Genomic DNA, 22,636 nt, shown 5'->3' on the forward strand with positions numbered 1-22,636 from the left:
GGGCTACTTCTCGTTGTGGTGCGTGGGTTTCTCATTGCGGTGGCTTCTCGTTGTGGAGCACGGGCTCTAGGCTCGCAGGCTTCAGTAGTTGTGGCTCACGGGCGCTAGAGCACAGGCTCAGTAGTTGTGGCGCATGGGCTTAGTTGCTCCGTGGCATGAGGGATCTTTCTGGACCAGGGCTTGAACCGGTGTCCCCTGCATTGGCAGGAGGATTCTTAACCACTGCGCCACCAGGGAAGTCCCCCCTTAGTCCTCTTATTTCATGCAATTAATTACTAAATAAGAGTGTGGGAAACTTTAAATCGTATTCCTTGGTCTCTTCCTCTCCTCTGGAAGATCCTACTTGGATATTGCAATTATTTGGGGACACAATTTGTCCCGTTGCAAACTCAGGGCTATGTATCTCAGTCTAGAGTTTACATTTTACAGTATTTTCTTTTACCCTGTTCTGTTATCCTAAAGAATTTATTTACATCTAAACAAAGGGCTAGGGAATTCCTTGGCAGTCCAGTGGTTAGGACTCTGTGCTTCCACTGCAGGGGGCCCGGGTTTGATCCCTGGTCAGGGAACTGGGATCCCACAAGCCACATGGCCATAAAAATAAATAAATAAATAAATTTTAAAAATGGTTAATTTTAAAAAATAAATAAATAAAGGAATAGCGTACTCAACTCATTCCTTAGTTGAGCATCCTGATCACAATTCCACTGAGCCCAGGGTATGGGGACAAATCTGGTTTAGGTGAAGGTGTTTTCTGACTGAAAATTGTTTAAAATAAAGAATGTAAACTTACAGCCATTTATGCAATACATATTTCCAAAAGGAAATTTATCTGCATTAAGTATTTATTCAAAACCCTTAAAGTAAAAGTATAACCATTTCTACTTGTCCCTAAACGGCAGGCCCTATGTCGTCATCATGTTTCTATCTGCAGAACATATGGCTCAGAATGCTAGTAAATATTTGTTGCATAGTATTCCAAAGGTCTGGTTTTAAAGGATATATCCTCCTCCTGTAGTTCCTATTTTGGTATAATCCCTGAGGGAAAGCACTATCTTCATCCAATTACATAAAAGTGATTTTTTTCTGTTTACTTCTGACACAGCAAATAGTACATGGTCTAAGGTAAACTGTATTTAAAAAGAAAGGGAGGATTAAAGGTGTTTTAATAATAAAAGATTATTTTAACAAACTAAAGTATTTTTGAAATACACAGAAAAATAATTCCATCACATAAAAGTGGTTGAGGGAAATAACAAACTGAAATAACGAACCTCTGTGAATATGCATTCAGCCATCTAGTAAACATTTATCCAATTTGCACATGGTACTCTGGATATAAAATGTTAGGAAACCATGATGTGGCAATAATGAGGGGCTTTTCTTTCTAATGTATTATTTATTAGTCCTTCATTATTTACGACGTTAGTAAGTGATACTCTGCACGTCTGTAGCACCATTCCTGCAAAGTACCCCTCATCCCTCCTTCGTTTATTTTACAGCATGTGAATTTGGATCAACAAGAAGCCAGTCTAGACTCAGAAGACTGACTTACGAAGGGTCAATCCACCAAAGGTGAGTTCAGGTCGGCTGCGGACCTGGCAGAATATTTGACTGAGTTTTCAGGAATTGCTCATCGTGACTATTTGTCAGAATTTAAAATTTGCTCTTCCCTGTTTCTCCTCAGCCCTCCCTTCTTCTATGTCACCCCTTAAACATTTCCCCTTTCTTTTTCCACATTGTTGGCATGGGTAGGAAGTTGTCAGTGAAAGTTGCTGAAAAAAATCTAAACAAATGATCTTACTTGTCTTGTTTTGACTTGATGTAGAACTGGTCGCTGTACTTTTATTTTCCTTAGTTTGAACTTAGGACAGAAAGCTTCTAAGACCTATTGCATTTTTTTTTCCCCTCCATCTCAGTCTTTAAGACTTTTCAAAAAATCCCGTTCTAAAGTTAACGATGGAGCAAATGAAGGGGAAAAGTCAGCTCCTTTTTGTTTGTAAACTCAAAGCAAACCTTGAGAAAAGGAAGAGGCTGTTATCTGAGGAAGTGTGGCTGCAAAGGGTAGGCCCAGATGATGAGTTAAGGAGAGGCATAGTCGCAAGGGCCAGCAGTGAAAAGAGAAAAATGGCTTTTCCTTCTTAACTGTCTACTCCTAGTGGCCTTTTGCAGGTCTGTGTCCTCACCACCTGTTTGCAGAGTAACTGCCGTTCTGCATGGCACCATCTAATCTGGGAGAGACAAGGGATTATACTCCAATGTGAGCAGGCATGAAGCTAAGATCATTCACTGATCTCTGCACCTCAGCTGAAAGGCATGGGCTTAAAAGCAGGTGCTTCTTATAGTAAGTGCTTAGGAGGTACTGCTGCTTCACAGAAGGGTCAAGATTTTATGACCACACAAGTGAAAAAGGGCTGGTTTAACTCTTACTAATTTAAAGCATCTAAGTTGTGGCTTGGATTTAATCGTGGCTGGTAGAAGCTGTGCGTTGCTTGGTTAGGGCCTCTGCAGAAACTTTTGACGTGCTTTGATGTTTTAATTCTGAATCTAAACCTTTGTGGGCAGAGGTAGCTTTCTCTAACCGGAGGTGGTCTGTTTAACAGGCTTTGCTCCATGTCTGCAGAGTTGCCTTTGTTTGGCAACACTGCCTATTTAATATTACATGTAGAATAGTTTAACTTCACTCATATTTGCTTTGGAGAATATTTGTAGAGTTCTTTTTGTTTTCTGGTTCTGAAGAACCATGTTGGTGGTGACTCATGATATGCTGTTGTCCTTATAATGGACCCAAACAAGGTGAGATAGTTTGAAGACAGGCCGTGGGTTATAGGTACTGGCTTTAAAATCATCTTGTTAACCGTTATGTTTGGTTAGTTGCTCTGTTAAATCAGCTCTGCTATCTGCGATAATAGACACTAAAAAAGTACTAAATCCAGAATTTCATTTCAGGTAATACTCTAGCTTCCTTTGAAAGAAGAAGCTAATGAAAATTTTAAATGTTTAATTTCATTTCTGCTCACATTGTGGTAAAGGTGAAATGTACCAAATGTTAAATAAGAGGGAAAAAAATCTACAAAAAAAAATCTATAAGCTGCAGGTTCATCAACTCTTACTTAAATTGTTGATTGCAGACTAATGAAGAACAGGGATTCCTAAGCCTGCTCTTTACAGAAACTTTGGTTAACTTCAATACCTTGATGTCTTGATGTGTAAGTTGTTCATATGAACAAATGTGTTTATATTTGGCCTATAGGAGGGGAGGTATGTGTGAGTCTTTTAAAAACGATTTTTCATTTCTTGTGTTTCACAACTTTTTAGGCCTTCCCTGTTGTAAGAGTTAAGAGCTATAGGTGTGTTGTGGAAAGAATACTTTTGATGACCAATGTCAGGGAAGGAATTTTTACTCTAAAGATCCATTACTATTTAATTATTTTCCACAAGTAATTTTTGGAGAAAATACTGTATCGGAATTTTGTCTTGACTTCATAGCACCTACGTAGGAGGTCAGGCTATTAGTAGGTGATCTATTTAATTGCTTTTATAATTTGTTAAGTAGAAAGCTGCCGTCATTTGTGTCCTGACAGTTTAGGAAAGTGAAAAAATCTATAGATTTTACTCCAAGTTGCCTGACTTCTTATCCAACATTTTAGATATTAGTTGCTAACCCAGTACCAAGAATATTCCCCCTTAAGAGTTCCTACCTTAGCATTGGTTTTGTGAGTGTTTGGAAAAGAGAAAAGCCACAGCAATTCTAAGGAAGTAGTCTGATATTTCTTTTCAGAATTTCTCTCTGCTCACAGCTTCTGGGATTGTAAGATGGTTTACTCTCCATCCATGTCTTTTGTTTCTTGTGAATTAATTCTAAAAGAAAATTTGTACAAGTAAAGAAGGATAGTTGGGAATTAGCAAAGTGCTCTTTAAAGTGCTCAAGTATGTTTCATAACTGGTGTTTAGTTTCAGACTGTTAACATTTCAGATGTGCTTTATGAATTCTACAGCATGGTTAATTCTTAAAACAGTGCCTCTCAGATGTCCTGTGCATAGAAATCACCTGGCGATCTTGTTGAACGGCAGATTCTGATTAAGTAGGCCTGGGATGATCTTTATTCTAACAAGCTCCCAAGGACTGGTGCTGCTAGCCCCTGAGTAGCGAGGGGCCAAAAGACACCCTTTAAGCTAAGTAGGTTGTACCTTTCTGGTGGTGGTGGGGTGACGTGTACAGTAGGCTTGTTAACATGTTAATTAGTAGAATGCTCTTGAAAAGAAGTCTTAATAAGTTAGGGTCTAATACATTCCAGCATTCCCTACAAATGCTTTTAAAAAATGAAAATGCTTGGTCTCACTGTGAGCAAATTGAATTTTGCAAACGTTATAGTTTTACATAGATTGATGTAATGATGAGGCCAGTTTTCTAATGAAACTGAGGAATTATATTTAAAAAAATAAACTAAGCCATTAGATTTATTGTATGGGATGAATTCAATAAGAGGTGTTTAGAATTTAGAAAGTAGAATTTGGGAGTAATTATTAGTGTTACGTGCTAGGGGTTAATAAGAGCATAATACAGTAAACTTTAAGAGAATTCAGTAAAATGATAAAGTATAATGCACTATGTGGACAGAGCTTGTTTTAATGTTTTGTACACTGACATATATACTAAATGCTGAGATTAGAAATCAACACATAGTAGGTTCAACACATAGTAGGTGTTAATGTTTAGATTATGTTTGTAAATTGTTTATAAATATCTATATCCTCCTTTAGCCTTGATCTCAATTGTTTTTGTTTACCCTAGTTTACATTTTGCCTATAGGCTAATATATGTTTAATCTTTGTTGATTCATTAACTGTCTTAAATAATAGGATGGGACTGGTCTTCCTGAATTTGGTTATTATTTCATTCAGTAAAACTGAATTTCCATTTAGGATTGATGAATTTAAAATGTGCCTTCAATTATAATGGAAGGTACATAAACACATATATGCCCAAAGCTACTATATATTGACATACACAGTCAGGAAGAAGAAAAATGTTATATGGCATGTTAGAATTAAGTGATATATATAGTTAATCAAAATTTGATTATATTAGTTAATTCAGTTAGTCTTAAGTATTACTTTATTCCCCAAAGACAGAGAACACAGTAAGTTAATGAGAGTATAATGATGTACATCTTTAAATATCTTCCCAATGCTGTGGCCTCTCTGTCCCTAAAATACAGACAAAAACCCCAGTACTTTCCTAGAATCCCAACCCCACTTTGAGTTTTTCCAGCTGAGATTGAAGTTCATTATATCATTAGAATACATTTTTTTAAAAAACCCACTAGTTTAACCTTATTTTTCTATCTAATGAAATGCTTGGTAATAATTATCACATAGAAATGTCTGTTGGAAGATCAAGGAGATCTGTCTAAAACTACTCTCAATAAAATAATTTGCTTCAATACACATCATAGCAGATACCTCATTTTGTGTAGGTAGGGTAAATACATACCTTTCTAACTTCTTGTAACTGTCATCTCTAAATACTCCTTTGGCCAGAATTGTCTTACCTTTTGAAGAAGATATAAAGGCTGTTTTTCAATCCAGGTTGGGTGTAGACCAAATTGTATTTCACTTGTAATTGGTGGATATTCCTTATCTCTAAAGAAAGGTCAGAAACCTCTCTATTTGCTAATTTATAATTGTCAGATGGATACCATATTATATGGGGAAAAATAAAGACGTTTCTTTGTGGGGAGGGACTTTAGTAGTAACAGTCTTCTCATAAATTAAGATCTCTTCCAATACACCATCTGTTTTGGCTGAAAAAAACTGGATCCACGTTTAAGTGAAGTTGGTCTAATTTTTGTTTTCAACTTACTGAGATGGAATTTCTGTCCTTCTGTGTTTTGTGTCCATTTCTGCCACTTGATCTGAATATGAATAGCTGTCTTTTTTTCCCTTATCCTTCATAGAGACAAATACATTGAATTCTATTGATTTTGCTAACATGGCTTCTCTCTGTGATTTGGAGGTCTGATGTACAATATCCTTTCTACCCAAATGCACCTGTTGATGTACTCTTCACTCCCATCCTTCAACATGTCCTCATATCCCCATGCCACGATGGGAGTCCTGGAATTCCCAGGTGATCCTAAGCCAGCTATTTGAGTCTAGACTTTCCAATGGCTATCATATCATACAGGTGGCAAATGTCTATGCTCACTATGCAGTAAGACAGTACTAGGATCTCAACATTTTAGTCAACATGAAGGCCATCACAGAGAGAGTTTTTTAAGTGTGAAGTTCTCCACTGAACTGGAAAAAAAATCTTAAAAAAAAAATGTTTAAGTGGGCTTCCCTGGTGGCGCAGTGGTTGAGAGTCCGCCTGCCGATGCAGGGGACGCGGGTTCGTGCCCCGGTCCGGGAGGATCCCACATGCCGCGGAGGGACTGGGCCCGTGAGCCGTGGCCGCTGGGCCTGTGCGTCCGGAGCCTGTGCTCTGCAACGGGAGAGGCCACAGCAGTGAGAGGCCCACGTACCGCAAAAAAAAAAAAAGTTTAAGTGGTAGTTAGGTTCCTAAATTGGCTACAAAAATGGCAGAGTGATGGCAAAGGTAAGAGGATAATAATTCCTGCATAATATTTTCATAGGGATCTGTTTACAATGCTAATGAGTGCTTTATCATGAATAAATAAATGAATTTGAGAAATATTAATTTGTTATGCAGTATAGGAAATGAATGTATGCAAGCTAGGAAAGGTTATATAAAATAGTTCATCTGTATTCATCATTGTATTATTTATTACAATAAAATGGAAACAGTTGGCAATGGTAGTAATTGGATGTTGGGCAAATGAGCTAAAGTATATGTAGAGCTACTGCTATGTGTCAACACTCTTCTATGTGCTCAGATTATAGCAGTGAGTAGAAAAATCTTGGCGTTTAAAACCTATTAGGGGAGAAATTAGTTTCTATTAAAATACTCCCAGTGAAACAACCCAAAACACAAGATCACTTCTCAGAGTTATTTCAATTTTGTCTAGACCTAAAGACTGATGGGAATAGAAATAATGAAAAAAGGACGAATAAAGAAGATAACCACTTTATAATAGAAAATCTGCAAGTGATAGCTTCCAATTCTGTGAACTACAGAATATCATAGGTTTTGTAGGGATTAAATTTTATCATTTATAGAAATTGCTTACTTACACGTACTAAATAATACATATTATTCCCTTCCCCCCAAACTTAACTCCTAATATCGCTGGAAGGATTTCAAGAATACCTATTATTATTCCATGCCATTTGATATTTTTCCCAACTTATATATAGTATCTCTTAGAGAAATATTCAGTAATTATTTGTATGTTTTGAAGGTGGGCAGGTTAAGTTTTATAATCAGAATAACTTATTATAACCCATTCAACTACTAGTAATTCCTAACTGAACAGTGAGTTCTGTACCAAAAGTGTGTGAAGAATTCTAGATTTGGTGATTTGTAACTCCAAACTGAATTTCAGCACAGACACCATATTATTTTAGAATCTCAAAGTATGTACAAGAAGTTATTTCATCCCATAGCGAGGCTGATACTATTTCAGGGTAAAATTAGGCAGTGGAAAGTTTAGGATGCAGATTTCTTCTTGCTTCTTATTGCTTCTCTGCTGTCAAGATTGGTAAAGTTTCCAATAACTCAGTTACCTGAATGTGGGACTAAAGTATTATTGTTCCCTCACATTTATTTTACTTCAAAGAAATAATCATAAAATGAGTTAAACAACTGAGATCAAGGCTAAAGGAGGATGTGGATTTTTCCTTATCTCCCTGAATCCTACTAATCTTCTGTTCTGAAGTTTTATCTGAGTGTGGCCCAGCTCTTTCGCATGTCCTTTCCTTTCAGAGCTTGGATATGAATGCTGTCTCATACACCAAATAACAGCCCCCAAGAAAGGAATGATTTTTGAGTCCCAGCCAGTTTATTCTCCTGTGCTGGAAATTTTGAGTTTGGTAGGGTGAAGAGGGCAAATGGTATGTGGCTACAGTTCAGTCTCCTATATATGAAGTGCAGTTAGAGATTCAGGTACAGATGTTTCCTGGGAGTTGGCTTATTAGGCATTACCTTACTCTGCTTGTCACATACCTAGCTAAGAATCATGAAAGACAACTGTATTGAAGAAGGATGAAGTGCTTCAGGGGGAAGAGTTTGTATACCTGGAGAGTTAGTGGTGGAAGGGGGCATGAAGCTAGGACACTGAAGCACAAAAGGAGGTAATTAATTTTGTCTATCCTATTTGGGAACTTTTTATAGTCTTGGTGGTTATAGTCAGAGGTGCCATTTGTTCTGTAAGCCTATGCCTTATACGGCATGATTCTTTAGGTGCTGGAAGGTACTACAAATTCCAAGGTACTGTAAATTTGGCTTCACCTTTTTTTTTTTTTTGCGGTACGCGGGCCTCTCACTGCTGTGGCCTCTCCCGTTGCGGAGCACAGGCTCCGAACGCACAGGCTCAGTGGCCACGGCTCACGGGCCCAGCCGCTCCACAGCATGTGGGATCTTCCCGGACCAGGGTATGAACCCCTGTCCCCTGCATCGGCAGGCAGACTCTCACCCACTGCGCCACCAGGGAAGCCCTGGCTTCACCTTTTGACTTATATGATTTATATAGTGATTGGAATATTGTAGTGAAGTTTGGTGGTAGAGATGGTATAAAAGTCTTGAAGTTAGTTATTTGTATCTGATAACTGGATGATATTAGATGCTTTGTATCTAAGCATTTATTATGAACTATACAGAGATACATAAATCCTTTCATCAGAACCACCAACCTGTTGAGGTTAATATTCATTCTATTTGCAGATGAGGAAACTGAAGCTTAGAAAGAGGATCAGTAACTTCCCCAAGGCTACACAGCTAGTAAGTGATAGATTTTAAATTAAGTCTATTTGACTTCGAAGTTATTTATAAGCTTTAAAACCAATTGTCTCAAATGGAACATTAAGCCTATGTTTCTTCACAGTAGATTTTCTCCCTAAGGTTACTTGTTTGAACTCTTATAGAAAAGCTGGGTTATAGTCCTCACTTTGACTGCACAGCTCAGTGTCCTCCAGTATGCCACCTGAATTCTCTGGACCCCTGTCTTGTCCGTTGAATGAGGGCTGGACCACGTGATCACCAAGATCTTTCTAACAGTCAGCTCTTACAATCTCTCTACTTTGTGGATGCAGTCTCTGAGCCTAGCTCGCTTATTCACTTTCCTAAATATAATGCCCTCAATTTGGGGCAAATATATGTATATTTTTATTACTGGTAATATACCACTCACCTCTAATGTGAGCTGACTGCTGTAGGTAATCATTTATTGCATTTCCTGTATACCAGGAAATATACTAAGTGCTCCATTTGGATGACCACAACAGCTCTATAAGGTGGATTTTAAAGTTCCCGTTTTATAGGGGGGAGGAAGGTTTTGACTTATCCAAGGTCAAACTAGAGAGTGGTGGAGTGAGAATTCCAGCACTTGTGTGTTTTGACAACAAAGCCCTTATATGTTAATGGAACATTAACGAAACTATGTATTTTCTATTTCTGCTTTAGGCTTAAAGATCATGGACATTGTCTTTTCAACCAGTTTTTTTCTTTTTATAAGGTATTGTTAGCTTCTGTCTGTGATTTTACAATCTGCTCACTTTCTGCCCGCTTTACCAACCAAGGGGAGAAGGAGACTGGGAAGGAGGTTACTCTTTTTGTGCTAAACGCCTCTTTCGAAGTCTACGTTTGCAACGAAGAGCAATAAAGCGAACGGAACCCCTGGCTTTGTGCCTCTGCGGCGAACCGTCCATCTCCTTCCGTGTCCTGAGAATTCGCCTTCTTCCGCTGAACTACGTTTCCCAGCGGCCAGCGCAGCCGAGAGCGCGGGCTCGACCCGCCCTTCCTTCCTCCTCGCCTATCACCCGGTCGCAGCGTGATGATGCGAACTCGTCGGGCGCTGACAAGTGACGACCGTCTGGCTCACGACTGCAGCGGCTTTAGCAGCGTCAATAGACGCAACAGCGGCGACTGCAGGGGCGACGACAACGGCTGGGCGGGCGCTGTGCGCAAAGGGGAGGGGTAGGCGGGCGGCGCCGGCGGCTTCAACTGCGGCAGCTACGGCTAGGGCGACGGAAGAAGAATCCCCAGCAGCCGGCGGTTGAGTTAGGCCTAAGCAGCGCCCGGAGCCGCTCGCACTGTCCTCTGCGGGGGAACCTCCACAGAGACGGTGACATACACAGAGGCGGGGGTCCGCGGGAGCCTGCCGGACCGGAGCCAGCTCCTCGGCCTCTGTCGCCGCCACCCCCTTCCCTGCCGCCAGCGCGCGTTCTCTCTCCGCTCCTGCTCGCAGCCCCGCGATTCCCGGTGTGCCTGTGCCCCGCTGTGTGGGCAGCGCGTGCGTACTTCTGGGCTGGGGCCGGGCGGGGGGGTGCTCTAAGGCCGTCTCTGCCTCTCCCGCCCCGGAGGGGGAAGCCGCGGAGGCTCACGCCATGGCCTCGGGAGCTGGAGGCATAGGAGGGGGCGGTGGCGGCAAGATCCGGACTCGGCGTTGCCACCAGGGGCCAATTAAACCTTACCAGCAGGGGCGACAACAGCACCAGGTACGGGACCCCGGCGCCGTGGGGGCCTAGCGGGTCGGGAACTGGGCGGGAGTGGACGGGCGGCGAGGGGCCCCGGCGCCCCACGTGGAGCGGACGGGAGGGCCTGAGCGGAGGCCCGAGCGAGGCGGCGGGAGCTCTGGCCGCTGGGGCGGCGACGGGAAGTGGGCTGAGACGGGCCAATCCTGCGGCGCACACGTGTGGTTCGGCCGCCTCTCCCCAGCCCTCTCCGCCTGGGGCTTTCCCCCGACCGGCGCAGGGCGGGAACAGGAATCCTAGGCCACGCTGGGCCTAGAATTCTTCCGTTTTTTGGCGGGGATTGGGGGTTTGGGGGTATTACTCACGTCCTCTCGAGGGAGAAGGAAAAAGATGTGACTGGAGGCCCCTACGCCTGCTGTTTGCTAGTCTCCCGCGTCTTAGCGTGTGTGAGGAGGGGGCTGCCCGGAGGAATCTGCCTCCGGGGCACCCGGGGGTTGTCGGTGCCGCTGTTAGGGCGGAAAGTGGAATAACTTACAACGCGATTAATTAATTCTCTATCTCCCGGTGTCCCTCCCCGATCTGAGAGCACTGGCTTCGATTTTGTTTTGTTTGTTTGTTTGTTTGTTTCTTAACCGGCTTATAGTTAGTGGCACTGGGGCATTTTGAAAGTCCCTCTCCACACTTACGTCTCTTTTCCGTCGCGAGACTCTTTCCTCTCCACTTTTGTCCAATCCCCCCCCGCCACCCCACCCCCCCGCCTCCCCACCCCCCCGCCTTTTATTTTGGAAGCTGGAATTGGCCATTCTGCACAGCTGACCGGGACTCCAGTTCTGATCTCACGCACAAACTATTTTAATGTTACGGGGCGTATTCTAGAAGTTTAGGTACTTTTGACACTCCGGGAATGTTGGTGGTCTTATAATCTAAGCACCCTGTGCATTCGTGGGTGTTTGAAATTATGAAAAGGAGTTTATCCTAATTGTAACTAAGACATTTGATTCTGAGACAACTCCGTTTTTAAAATTTTACTTGTTATGGGGATTGAGTAGGAATATGTTAAGAATATTCTAATAAACGTCACTTACAACACTTTTCAGGGATACTAGGTAGAAGTAAGTGTGGGTCTTAAACCTATAAAAAACACAAAGGTATAGCAAAAGGGTCTGATAACTTGTCGCTTACTGTTAAGGGTAGACTTCCTAGATTGCCTTATTCTGGATGATGATGAATATTGAACACTTCAACATGTTTGGTGCTGGTGTTAAATTGTATTATTAAAAACAGAATTTTAAAAGATTTCAGAGAAATTTCTTAATAGTAAAAATTGTGGTTTATAATATTAGGTAGCTTTCTACTTACGGTTACAGGTCTTGGCCTTACTTTTACCTCCCACCGGTTTTCCCCCAGATATATACCAAAAGAGCTTGGTTTTCAGATTCCTTTGTGAGGAGCAGGGGTACTTGCAGGCAGATTTAAGATTAGAATTCAGGTCACAAGCCTGGCCATTTAACCTAATCCTTTGGTTGAGTGGAAGTTAAACACACATGCTTTCTGTTTTTCCTAAGAATAAATGTCTTTGAGTGCTTTCGTAGATCTCCTCAAAAGAAAGTTACTACATAAAAAAAGAAATTTGTAAATACAGATCATTGTATGGTCTGGACAGAGTTTAGAAAGGAGCTCATATATTCTGAGTGGCAAAAGCCAAAAATCACACCTTATTTTTATTTTTTTTTATTTTTGCGGTACGCGGGCCTCTCACTGTTGTGGCCTCTCCCATTGCGGAGCACAGGCTTCGGATGCGCAGGCTCAGTGGCCATGGCTCACGGGCCCAGCCGCTCCGCGGCATGTGGGATCCTCCCGGACCGGGGCACGAACCCGCGTCCCCTGCATCGGCAGGCGGACTCCCAACCACTGTACCACCAGGGAAGCCCCACACCTTATTTTAAAATGTACTTAGATAAAAATCTAATTTGGGGGAGATGATGCCTTAACGACGTAACACCTATGATCCAAATGGTCTTAGAGCTGGTATGATTTCAGACTGTGTGGTTTTGTTTTAAAGCCTGATAGTTTATCATTTCCCCCTATCTAAAGTACTTTCAGCTTTTTGCCCCACCCATTTAATTGAAAAAGAAAGTACATTTTTAGCTTTTGAATTGGATCAAAGGTGTTTGGGGGTTTCTTAATCAACACTGCAGGTATTAATATTGGCAGATACTACCAAAGAAAAGTATCCAGGAATATACAAAATAATACTTTAAGGATTTTAAAAAAAAATCTTAAAATAAGGACTTTCTTTAATCCTTACTGGAACTTTTGTGCACTTGTAGACTACCTGGTTGCTGTCAACTATCCTAGGCTGTCACCTCTCTGCTTTGCAGCAACTGCTGAGTCATCATGAATAGCAAGGAGCTTCATGACATGGCATGTTTTGTACTAATGTATTTTGATTAAATGTCCAGTGGTTTCTGGGCAAAAACGAAGTTTTTGGGTTGTGTAGTAGAGGCTTGAAAGAAGAATGAGCGATCTGGCACTGTTAGTTAATGGATGTTTGCCATTGCTTGTCAGGCCAACTGGCTTGTACAGTCACGCAGTACCTGCGACTTTCGCATGTGTTCAACTGACTTGTAATTTCCTGTTTTGACTTATTCTGGTTTAGCTCTGCTGAGGTATATCTAAAGTTCACATTTTTTTTCCTATTAAGTTCTGATCTTTAAAATGGCATCTTGCTTCAAGTTGTGGAGACAAACATCCATTGTCTTATTCAACTAACTGAAGGGTAGTAACTTAAGAATTGTAGAAGCAAAAATGAAGAACAGCACCAAATGATTAAGTTGATCATTTTCACTTGCCTTCTTTCCTACCCGCTAACTCTTAGCCCAGATGCATTTAGGAAATGGTATCATTTTTCTAGTGGGAGTGAACAGGTCAGTAAAGAGAATGTGCTTAGTTCTTGTCACCTGTTCAGTCTCCTTTCCCCTTTCCTTTTTGTGCAGATTGTCAGGCCCAGAAAGTCAGCTCTGGAGAGGTCAAGCTGCTTTTCTTAATAGCCACCACAAAACACTTGAGCCCCTGGGCAAACCAGAACCTTGCCTCTGGAAGAATCTACTGCCACCTCCTGGTGAGAAGGGAACTACTTATTTTTGCCCTTTTTTGGGGGGTGTCCTTCAGAGGTTTTGTCTTCTGGTTTGGAGCTAAGGGAATCCACTCATTTTATCTTCCTAGATGCAGTTTGTCTTACAAGCCAGTTTCTGCATTTAGCTATTTTTTAAAAAGGGGGGGAGGAAACCCCTTTATCTATTCAGTAGCTTAAATCAGGAGTCTGCAAACGTTTTCTGTAAAGGACCATAGAGTAAATATTTTAGGTTTTGTTGCTGCAGGTTCTTTGTTTTGTTTTTATAACCCTTTAAAAAATGTAAAAATCATTCTTAGCTTGCCGCCTGTATGAAAACAGGCTGAGGGCTGAATTTGGCCCACAGACCGTGGTTTGCCTAATCTTGGTTTATATGATAGTGTAGCTTTTTTTGTTGTTTTGGTAGCTTCTGTATGATACTTTGTCCCAAATAACTATGTCCTGCTTGGATTCTGATGGCAAAAGAGTGTTTTCAGTTTTGAAAAGGAGGGATATTTAATGGCTGAATAATTAACTCATTCCAGAAGTCGCTGAGTAGTTTTGACTTTTATCTTTATTTGCTTTATCCTAGATGTTTAATACTGTTAGTGAAAATAGAAATGGAAATAGTTGATAGGAAAAAGATGTGCTGTAATACAGTCAGAGCCTCTGAATTTGAATCCCTATTCTGCCAGAACTTGGACAAGTTCTCTCTGCTTAATTTACTCATCTGTAAAGTGGAAATTGTTGGGAGGGGTTAAAGGAGATAATATAAGGAAAGCTCTTAGAACAGAGCCTGGCATATAGAGTAAGGACTCATTTTAAATTGTTGTGATTAAGTAGAACCTTTTGATTTAAATGTTTTATTGTCTCTGAATTTTGCTGCCTCTTCGTAGAGGTATTTTTCTTTTATGTACCAAAGTTCAATCTTTTATAGGTTTGTATTATATTTAAAAACTTGTTTTCTTTTCTTTTCCTTTAAACTACCTTAAGCTACATAAAAATACATTATTTTTAACATGTTCCTCATAGAAATGCCAGTCATTTAAGTGTATAGGAAAATAAATCCAAGTGTTAAATTACTTAATGCATAGTAGGTTTTTTTGTTTGTGATGAGAGGCCCTTGTGTGTGATAGTTTATCAATTTACTCACCAGTTTTTCAGATAATGACAAAAGAGCCCAGGTGTCTCCATTTCCTGGAAAGTCCTTTGATGAGGCAATTACCTATTACTTAAGTAGAATGGTCTGATGTCACTAATTAAAACCATTTCATTAGGCACAGAATATTATTGGAAAGATGTGATGACCTTGTATTTTCAAAAATGTTTTATTTGTAGCTACTTGGCTAATGGTCATGGTTGTTTTATATATATATATATATATATACACACACACATATTTCTCTTTTAGATATCTGTTTTTGGTTTTTTTTAAGATCTTTACTGGACTATAATTGCTTTACAATGTTGTATTAGTTTCTGCTGTATAACAGGGTGAATCAGCTATATGTATACATATATCCCCATATCCCCTCCCTCTCGCACCTCCCTCCTACCCTCCCTATCCCACCCCTCTAGGTGGTCACAAAGCACTGAACTGATTTCCCTGTGCTATGTGGCTGCTTCCCACTAGCTAGCTATTTTACGTTTGGTAGTGTATATATGTCCATGCCTCTCTCTCACTTCGTTGCAGCTTACCCTTCCCCCTCCCTGTGTCCTCAAGTCCATTCTCTACGTCTGCGTCTTTATTCCTGTCCTGCCCCTAGGTTCATCAGAACCTTTTTTTTTTTTTTAGCTTCCATGTATATATGTTAGCATACGGTATTTGTTTTTCTCTTTCTGACTTACTTCACTCTGTAAGACAGACTCTAGGTCCATCCACCTCACTACAAATAACTCAATTTCATTTCTTTTTATGGCTTAGTAATATTCCATTGTATATATGTGCCACATCTTCTTTATCCATTCATCTGTCGATGGACACTTAGGTTGCTTCCATGTCTTGGCTATTGTAAATAGAGCTGCAATGAACATTGTGGTACATGACTCTTTTTGAATTATGGTTTTCTCAGGGTATGTGCCCAGTAGTGGGATTGCAGGGTCATATGGTAGCTCTACTTTTAGTTTTTTAAGGAACCTCCATACTGTTCTCCACAGTGGCTGTATCAGTTTACATTCCCACCAACAGTGCAAGAGGGTTCCCTTTTCTCCACACCCTCTCTAGCATTTATTGTTTGTAGGTTTTTTGATGATGGACATTCTGACGGTGTGAGGTGATACCTCATTGTAGTTTTGATTTGCATTTCTCTAATGATTAGTGATGTTGAGCATCTTTTCATGTGTTTGTTGACAATCTATATCTTCTTTGGAGAAATGTCTGTTTAGGTCTTCTGCCCATTTTTGGATTGGGTTGTTTGTTTTTTTGATATTGAGCTGCATGAGCTGCTTGTATATTTTGGAGATGAGTCCTTTGTCAGTTGCTTCATTTGCAAATATTTTCTCCCATTCTGAGGGCTGTCTTCATCTTGTTTATGGTTTCCTTTGCTGTGCAAAAGCTTTTAAGTTTCATTAGGTCCCATTTGTTTATTTTTTATTTTATTTCCATTTCTCTAAGAGGTGGGTCAAAAAGGATCTTGCTGTGATTTATGTCATAGAATGTTCTGCCTGTGTTTTCCTTTAACAATTTTATAGTGTCTGGCCTTACATTTAGGTCTTTAATCCATTTTCAGTTTATTTTTGTGTATGGTGTTAGGAAATGTTCTAATTTCATTCTTTTACATGTAGCTGTCCAGTTTTCCCAGCACCACTTATTGAAGAGGCTGTTTTTTCTCCACTGTATACTCTTGTCTCCTTTATCAAAGATAAGGTGACCATATGTGCGTGGGTTTATCTCTGGGCTTTCTATCCTGTTCCATCCATCTATATTTCTGTTTTTGTGCCAGTACAAGACTATCTTGATTACTGTAGCTTTGTAGTATAGTCTGAAGTCTGGGAGCCTGATTCCTCCAGCTCCGTTCTTCTTTCTCAAGATTGCTTTGGCTATTCGGGGGTCTTTTGTGTTTCCATACAAATTTTGAAATTTTTTGTTCTAGTTCTGTGAAAAATAGCAGTGGTAATTTGATAGGGATTGCATTGAATCTGTAGATTGCTTTGGGTAGTATAGTCATTTTCACAATGTTGATTCTTCCAATCCAGTAACATGGTATATCTCTCCATCTGTTTGTATCATCTTTAATTTCTTTCATCAGTGTCTTATAATTTTCTGCATATAGGTTTTTATCTCCTTAGGTAGGTTTATTCCTAGGTATTTTATTCTTTTTGTTGCAGTGGTAAATGGGAGTGTTTCCTTTTCAGATTTTTCAACATTAGTGTATAGGAATGCAAGAGATTCTGTGCATTAATTTTTTAAAATTAATTTATTTATATTTTTGGCTGTGTTAGGTCTTCGTTGCTGCACGTGGGATTTCTCTAGTTGCGGCGAGTGGAGGCTACTCTTCATTGTGGTGTGCGGGCTTCTCATTGCGGTGGCTTCTCTTGTTGCAGAGCATGGGCTCTAGAGCACAGGCTCAGTAGTTGTGACACAGAGGCTTAGTTGGTCTGCAGCATGTGGGATCTTCCCGGACCGTGGCTTGAACCCGTGTCCCCTGCATTGGCAGGCAGGTTCTTAACCACTCTGCCACCAGGGAAGCCCCTGTGCTTTAATTTTGTATCCTGCCACTCTACCGTATTCATTGATTAGCTCTAGTAGTTTACTGGTAGCATCTTTAGGATTCTCTATGTATAGTGTCACGTCATCTGCAAACAGTGACAGTTTTACTTCTTTTCCGATTTGGATTTCTTTTATTTCTTTTTCGTCTCTGATTGCTGTGGCTAAAACTTCCAAAACTATGTTGAATAAGAGTGGTGAGAGTGGGCAACCTTGTCTTGTTCCTGATCTTAGAGGAAATGGTTTCAGTGTTTCACCCTTGAGAACAATGTTGGCTGTGGGTTTGTCATATATGGCCTTCATTATGTTGACGTAGGTTCCCTCTGCCTACTTCCTGGAGAGTTTTTATCATAAATGGGTGTTGAATTTTGTCAAAAGCTTTTTCTGCATTTATTGAGATGATCATATGGTTTTTATCCTTCAGTTTGTTAATATGGTGTACCACATTGATTGACTTGCGTATACTCAAGAATCCTTGGATTCCTGGGATAAACCCCACTTGATCATGGTGTATGATCCTTTTAATGCGCTGCTGGATTCTGTTTGCTAGTATTTTGTTGAGGATTTTTGCATCTGTGTTCATTAGAGATATTGGCCTGTAGTTTTCTTTGTGACATTTGTCTGGTTTTGGTATCAGGGTGATGGTGGCCTCATAGAATGAGTTTGGGAGTGTTCCTCCCTCTGCTATATTATGGAAGAGTTTGAGAAGGTTAGGTGTTAACTCTTCTCTAAATGATAGAATTTGCCTGTGAAGCCATCTGGTCCTGGGCTGTTGTTTGTTGGAAGATTTTTAATCACAGTTCCAATTTCAGTGCTTGTGATTGGTTTGTTTATATTTTCTATTTCTGGTTCAGTTTCGGAAGGTTGTGCTTTTCTAAGAATTCCAGGTTGTCCATATTATTGGCATATGTAGTTGCTTGTAGTAATCTCTCTTGATCCTTTGTATTTCTGCAGTGTCAGTTTTTACTTCCCCTTTTTCATTTCTAATTTTATTGATTTGAGTCTTCTCCCTTTTTCTTCTTGATGAGTATGGCTAATGGTTTGTCAATTTTGTTTATCTTCTCAAAGAACCAGCTTTTGGTTTTATTCATCTTTGCTATTGTTTCCTTCATTTCTTTTTCAGTTATTTCTGATCTGATCTCTATGATTTCTTTCCTTCTGCTAACTTTGGGGTGTTTTTGTTCTTCTTTCTCTAATTGCTTTAGGTTAGGTTGTTGGAGATTTTTCTTGTTTCTTGAGGTAGGATTGTATTGCTATAAACCTCCCTCTTAGAACTGCTTTTGCTGCTTCCCATAGGTTTTGGGTCATCGTGTTTTCCTTGTCATTTGCTTCCTAGGTATTTTTTGATTTCCTCTTTGATCTCTTCAGTGATCTCTTGGTTATTTAATAATGTATTGTTTAGCCTCCATGTGTTTGTGTTTTTTACGTTTTTTCCTTTTATTGATAACTAGTCTCATAGCATTGTGGTCAGAAGAGAAACTTGATACAATTTCAGTTTTCTTAAATTTACCAAGGCTTGATTTGTGACCCAAGATATGATCTATCCTGGAGAATGTTCCATGAGCACTTGAGAAGAAAGTGTATTCTGTTATTTTTAGATGGAATGTCCTATAAATATCAATTAAGTCCATCTTGGTTAATGTATCATTTAAAGCCTGTGTTTTCTTATTTTCATTTTGGTTGATCTATCCATTGGTGAAAGTGGCATGTTAAAGTCCCCTACTGTTATTTTGTTACTGTCGATTTCCCCTTTTATGGCTGTTAGCATTTGCCTTATGTATTGAGGTGCTCCTATGTTGGGTACATAAATATTTGCAGTTGTTATACCTTCTTCTTGGATTGATCCCTTGATCATTATGTCATATCCTTCTTTGTGTTTTGTAATGGTCTTTATTTTAAAGTCTATCTTGTCTGATATGAGAATTGCTACTCCAGCTTTCTTTTGATTTCCATTTGCATGGAATATCTTTTTCCATCCCCTCACTTTCAGTCTGTATGTGTCCCTAGATTTGAAGTGGGTCTCTTGTAGACAGCATATGTATGGGTCTTGTTTTTGTATCCATTCAGCCAGTCTGTGTCTTTGGTTGGAGCATTTAATCCATTTACATTTAAGGTAATTATCGATATGTATGTTCCTGTTACCATTTGCTTAATGTTTTGGGTTTGTTTTTTAAGTCTTTTCCTTCTCTTGTGATTCCTGCCTAGAGAGGTTCCTTTAGCATTTGTTGTAGAGCTGGTTTGGTGGTGGTGAATTCTCTTAACTTTTGCTAATCTGTAAAGGTTTTAATTTCTCCATCAAATCTGAATGAGATCCTTGCTGGGTAGAGTAATCTTGGTTGTAGGTTCTTCCCTTTCATCACTTTAAATATGTCCTGCCACTCCCTTCTGGCTTGCAGAGTTTCTGCTGAAAGATCAGTTGTTCACCTTATGGGGATTCCCTTGTATGTTATTTGTTGCTTTTCCCTTGCTGCTCTTAATATTTTTTCTTTGTATTTAATTTTTGATAGTTTGATTAATATGTGTCTTGGCATGCTTCTTCTTGGATTTATCCTGTATGGGACTCTGCACTTCCTGGACTTGATTGACTATTTCCTTTCCCATGTTAGGGAAGTTTTCAATTATAATCTCTTCTTTCTTTTCTTCTTCTGGGATCCCTGTAGTTTGAATGTTGGTTCGTTTAGTGTTGTCCCAGAGGCTTCTGAGACTGTCCTCAATTTTTTTCATTTTTTTTTTTTTTATTCTGCACTGCGGTAGTTATTTCTGCTCTTTTATCTTCCAGGTCACTTATCTGTTCTTCTGCCTCAGTTATTCTGCTATTGGTTCCTTCTAGAGAATCTTTAATTACATTTATTGTGTTGTTCATCTCTCTTTGCTCTTTAGTTCTTCTAGACCCTTGTTAAGTGTGTCTTGTATTTTCTCCATTCTGTTTCCAATATTTTGGATCATCTTTACTGTCATTACTCTGAATTTTTTTTGGGTAGTTGCCTATTTTGTGTTCATTTATTTGGTCTTGTAGGTTTTTACCTTGCTCCTTAGTCTGTAATACATTTTTTAGTCGTTTCTTTCTTTTTTTTGGGGGGTGGTGGTGGTGCTGTATTCCTGTCCTGCTGGTTGTTTGGCCTGAGACATCTAGCGCTTGAGTTTGCAGGCAGTTGGATAGAGCCAGTTCTTGATGCTGAGATGAGGACTTCCGGGAGGCCTCACTCCGATTGATATTCCCTGGTGTCTGAGGTTCTCTGTTAGTCCAGTGGTTTGGACTCAGAGCTCCCACCACAGGAGCTCAGCCCTAACCTCCGGCCTGGGAACCAAGATCCTGCAAGCTTTGTGGCATGGTAAAAAAAAAAAGAAAAAGAAAAAAGAAAGAGAAAAGGAGCAGTACAGTATCAAAGAATAAAAAAGAAAATAAAATTAGAAAGATAAATAATATATTAGGAAAAATAAAACTGTAGTTGAAACAACTGCAACAAGGTAAAATAAAACTACAACAGATAAAAGAAAAACAAGGGGCGGGGGGACAAGCCAAAAGGAGAGAACAATGACAAGGTATAAAGAATAAAATAAAATTAGAAAAATAAAAGATTAGGGAAAATAAAAATATAAAAGAATTGGAACAATGAATCAACAAGGTAAAACAGAATCTCAATCTAAAAGAGGAAAAAAGAAAATAAAAAAGCCTTGGCTATGGGAGTCAAAAAAAGCTTGGTGAAGTTTAGGTGTGGGTGGAACTGAGTCAGGAGCGAGGTTTAGCGTTGGGTGGGGCCTAGGCAGGGTGACTGTTCAAGCGTGGGGCGGGGCCTCTGCTTAGGACCTGCTTGGAAGGGGTGAGGCAGCACCTCCAAAGGAGGGCCTGCAGAGTGTGGAGCTCCTGGGGCCCTGGTTAAGGGTGTGTGGGAGGGGTGTAAGCCCAGCGCGTTGGAAGGGGTCTCAGAGGGGATCTCTGAGGGTAGAGATGGGGCCCTGGGTGGGGGGGCAGGGGTGGGGCTTGGGCTCTGCGCAGCAGGAGTGGGGCTCCGAGGGCAGAGGATTAGGCCTGGGAGACCAGCAGGCGTCCTGGTGCCCAAGCGGACAGGGAGAGCACGCCCCGTTCCCTTCCGTTCCTTTGTGCCCCTCCCCCACCGTCTCCCCCAGTGTCTCTCCCGTCGTCGCTGGACCCCTAGCCGGGGTGGGTCCCGCTGCTGTAGGACCCCCTCCCTTCCCCTAGCCACACCTCAGGGGTGCCGGTCCCAGAGTTCCGGCCTTTACTTTTGCTCCCCCTTCCCTCCCTCCCACTCCCTCAGGACCCATGCAGCTGGAGGGGCCCTTGGTGAGCATAGGATCAGGCCCGGGATCTCAGCAGGCTCCCGGGGGCCCACGTGGGCAGGGGAAACCTGGCCGTGCTCCCTTTTGATCCTCTGCCCCCCAGTGGTTCCCCAATTTCCCCCTTCGGGCGTGGGATCCCTTCCCCTCCCCCAGCCGCCCCTTAGGGGCACCAGTCCCGTCCCGCCTCCACTTCTCCTCCCCCTTCACTCCCCCCACGCCCCCCGTCCTACCTGGTTGCTGGGGGTTCTTCCCGTGTCTGTGGTCCCCCACTGGTGCCTGGTAGGTGCCCTAGTGGTGAGGAGACGTGAATTCAGCGTCCTCCTAGTCCTCCATCTTAACTCCGCCCTCTCTGTAATATATTTTGAAAGGATTTCTTCTGTGTTGCTAAACCCAGTTGAAAGTCTTGCCACCAGATACAATTTATTCTGTTTACTATTGGAAAAAGGATGGTAGAACGCCTCTTCTGTCTAAAGATATTTCAGTTTCCCTGCCCCTTTGCTTGTGACTTAAAGAATAAACTTTTACACCCAGTTTTCAAGCAGATTGTGAAAGGAAAGTGACAATATCTTGTAGATAACTTTTAGTGGATTAAATTGCTTTAGGCTTTTATTGTGTCTCCTATTGCTAGTTTGAAAGGTCTTTTAGGGACTCCTTTTCTTGTCCTTGTTGTTTGATTACTGTTAATTATTTATTAATACCACCTGTATAATGTAGATCTCTAAAAATAAGAGACTAAGCCAGGTCATGTTTCTCCTTCCTGAATTAGTGTTAGAGTCTTAAAGGACGTTGAAAATTGTGGCCAGTTGTAATTTAAAATTTTCTTAGCTACAATAACTATTATGCTCATTTTTAAAAAAATTAATTAAGTTTATTTTTGGCTGCATTGGATCTTTGTTGCAGCGAGCGGGGGCTACTCTTCATTGCAG

The 22,636-nt window shown here is 40.8% G+C and overlaps 1 protein-coding gene across 1 annotated transcript in view; it reads left to right on the plus strand.

Moving 5' to 3' along the window:
* Positions 1-10,286: 10,286 nt before the first annotated feature.
* Positions 10,287-22,636, plus strand: part of NUP153 (nucleoporin 153) — an 80,811-nt gene continuing 68,461 nt past the window's right edge. The window contains exon 1 of the mRNA XM_082638458.1: positions 10,287-10,617. Coding sequence (XP_082494584.1) covers positions 10,507-10,617 — 111 coding nt within the window. The 5' untranslated portion in view covers positions 10,287-10,506. The remainder of the gene's footprint in view (positions 10,618-22,636) is intronic.

Source organism: Mesoplodon mirus (genome assembly GCF_964341445.2).
Source record: "Mesoplodon mirus genome assembly, chromosome: 12".
NCBI classification, from domain to species: Eukaryota; Metazoa; Chordata; class Mammalia; order Artiodactyla; family Ziphiidae; genus Mesoplodon; species Mesoplodon mirus.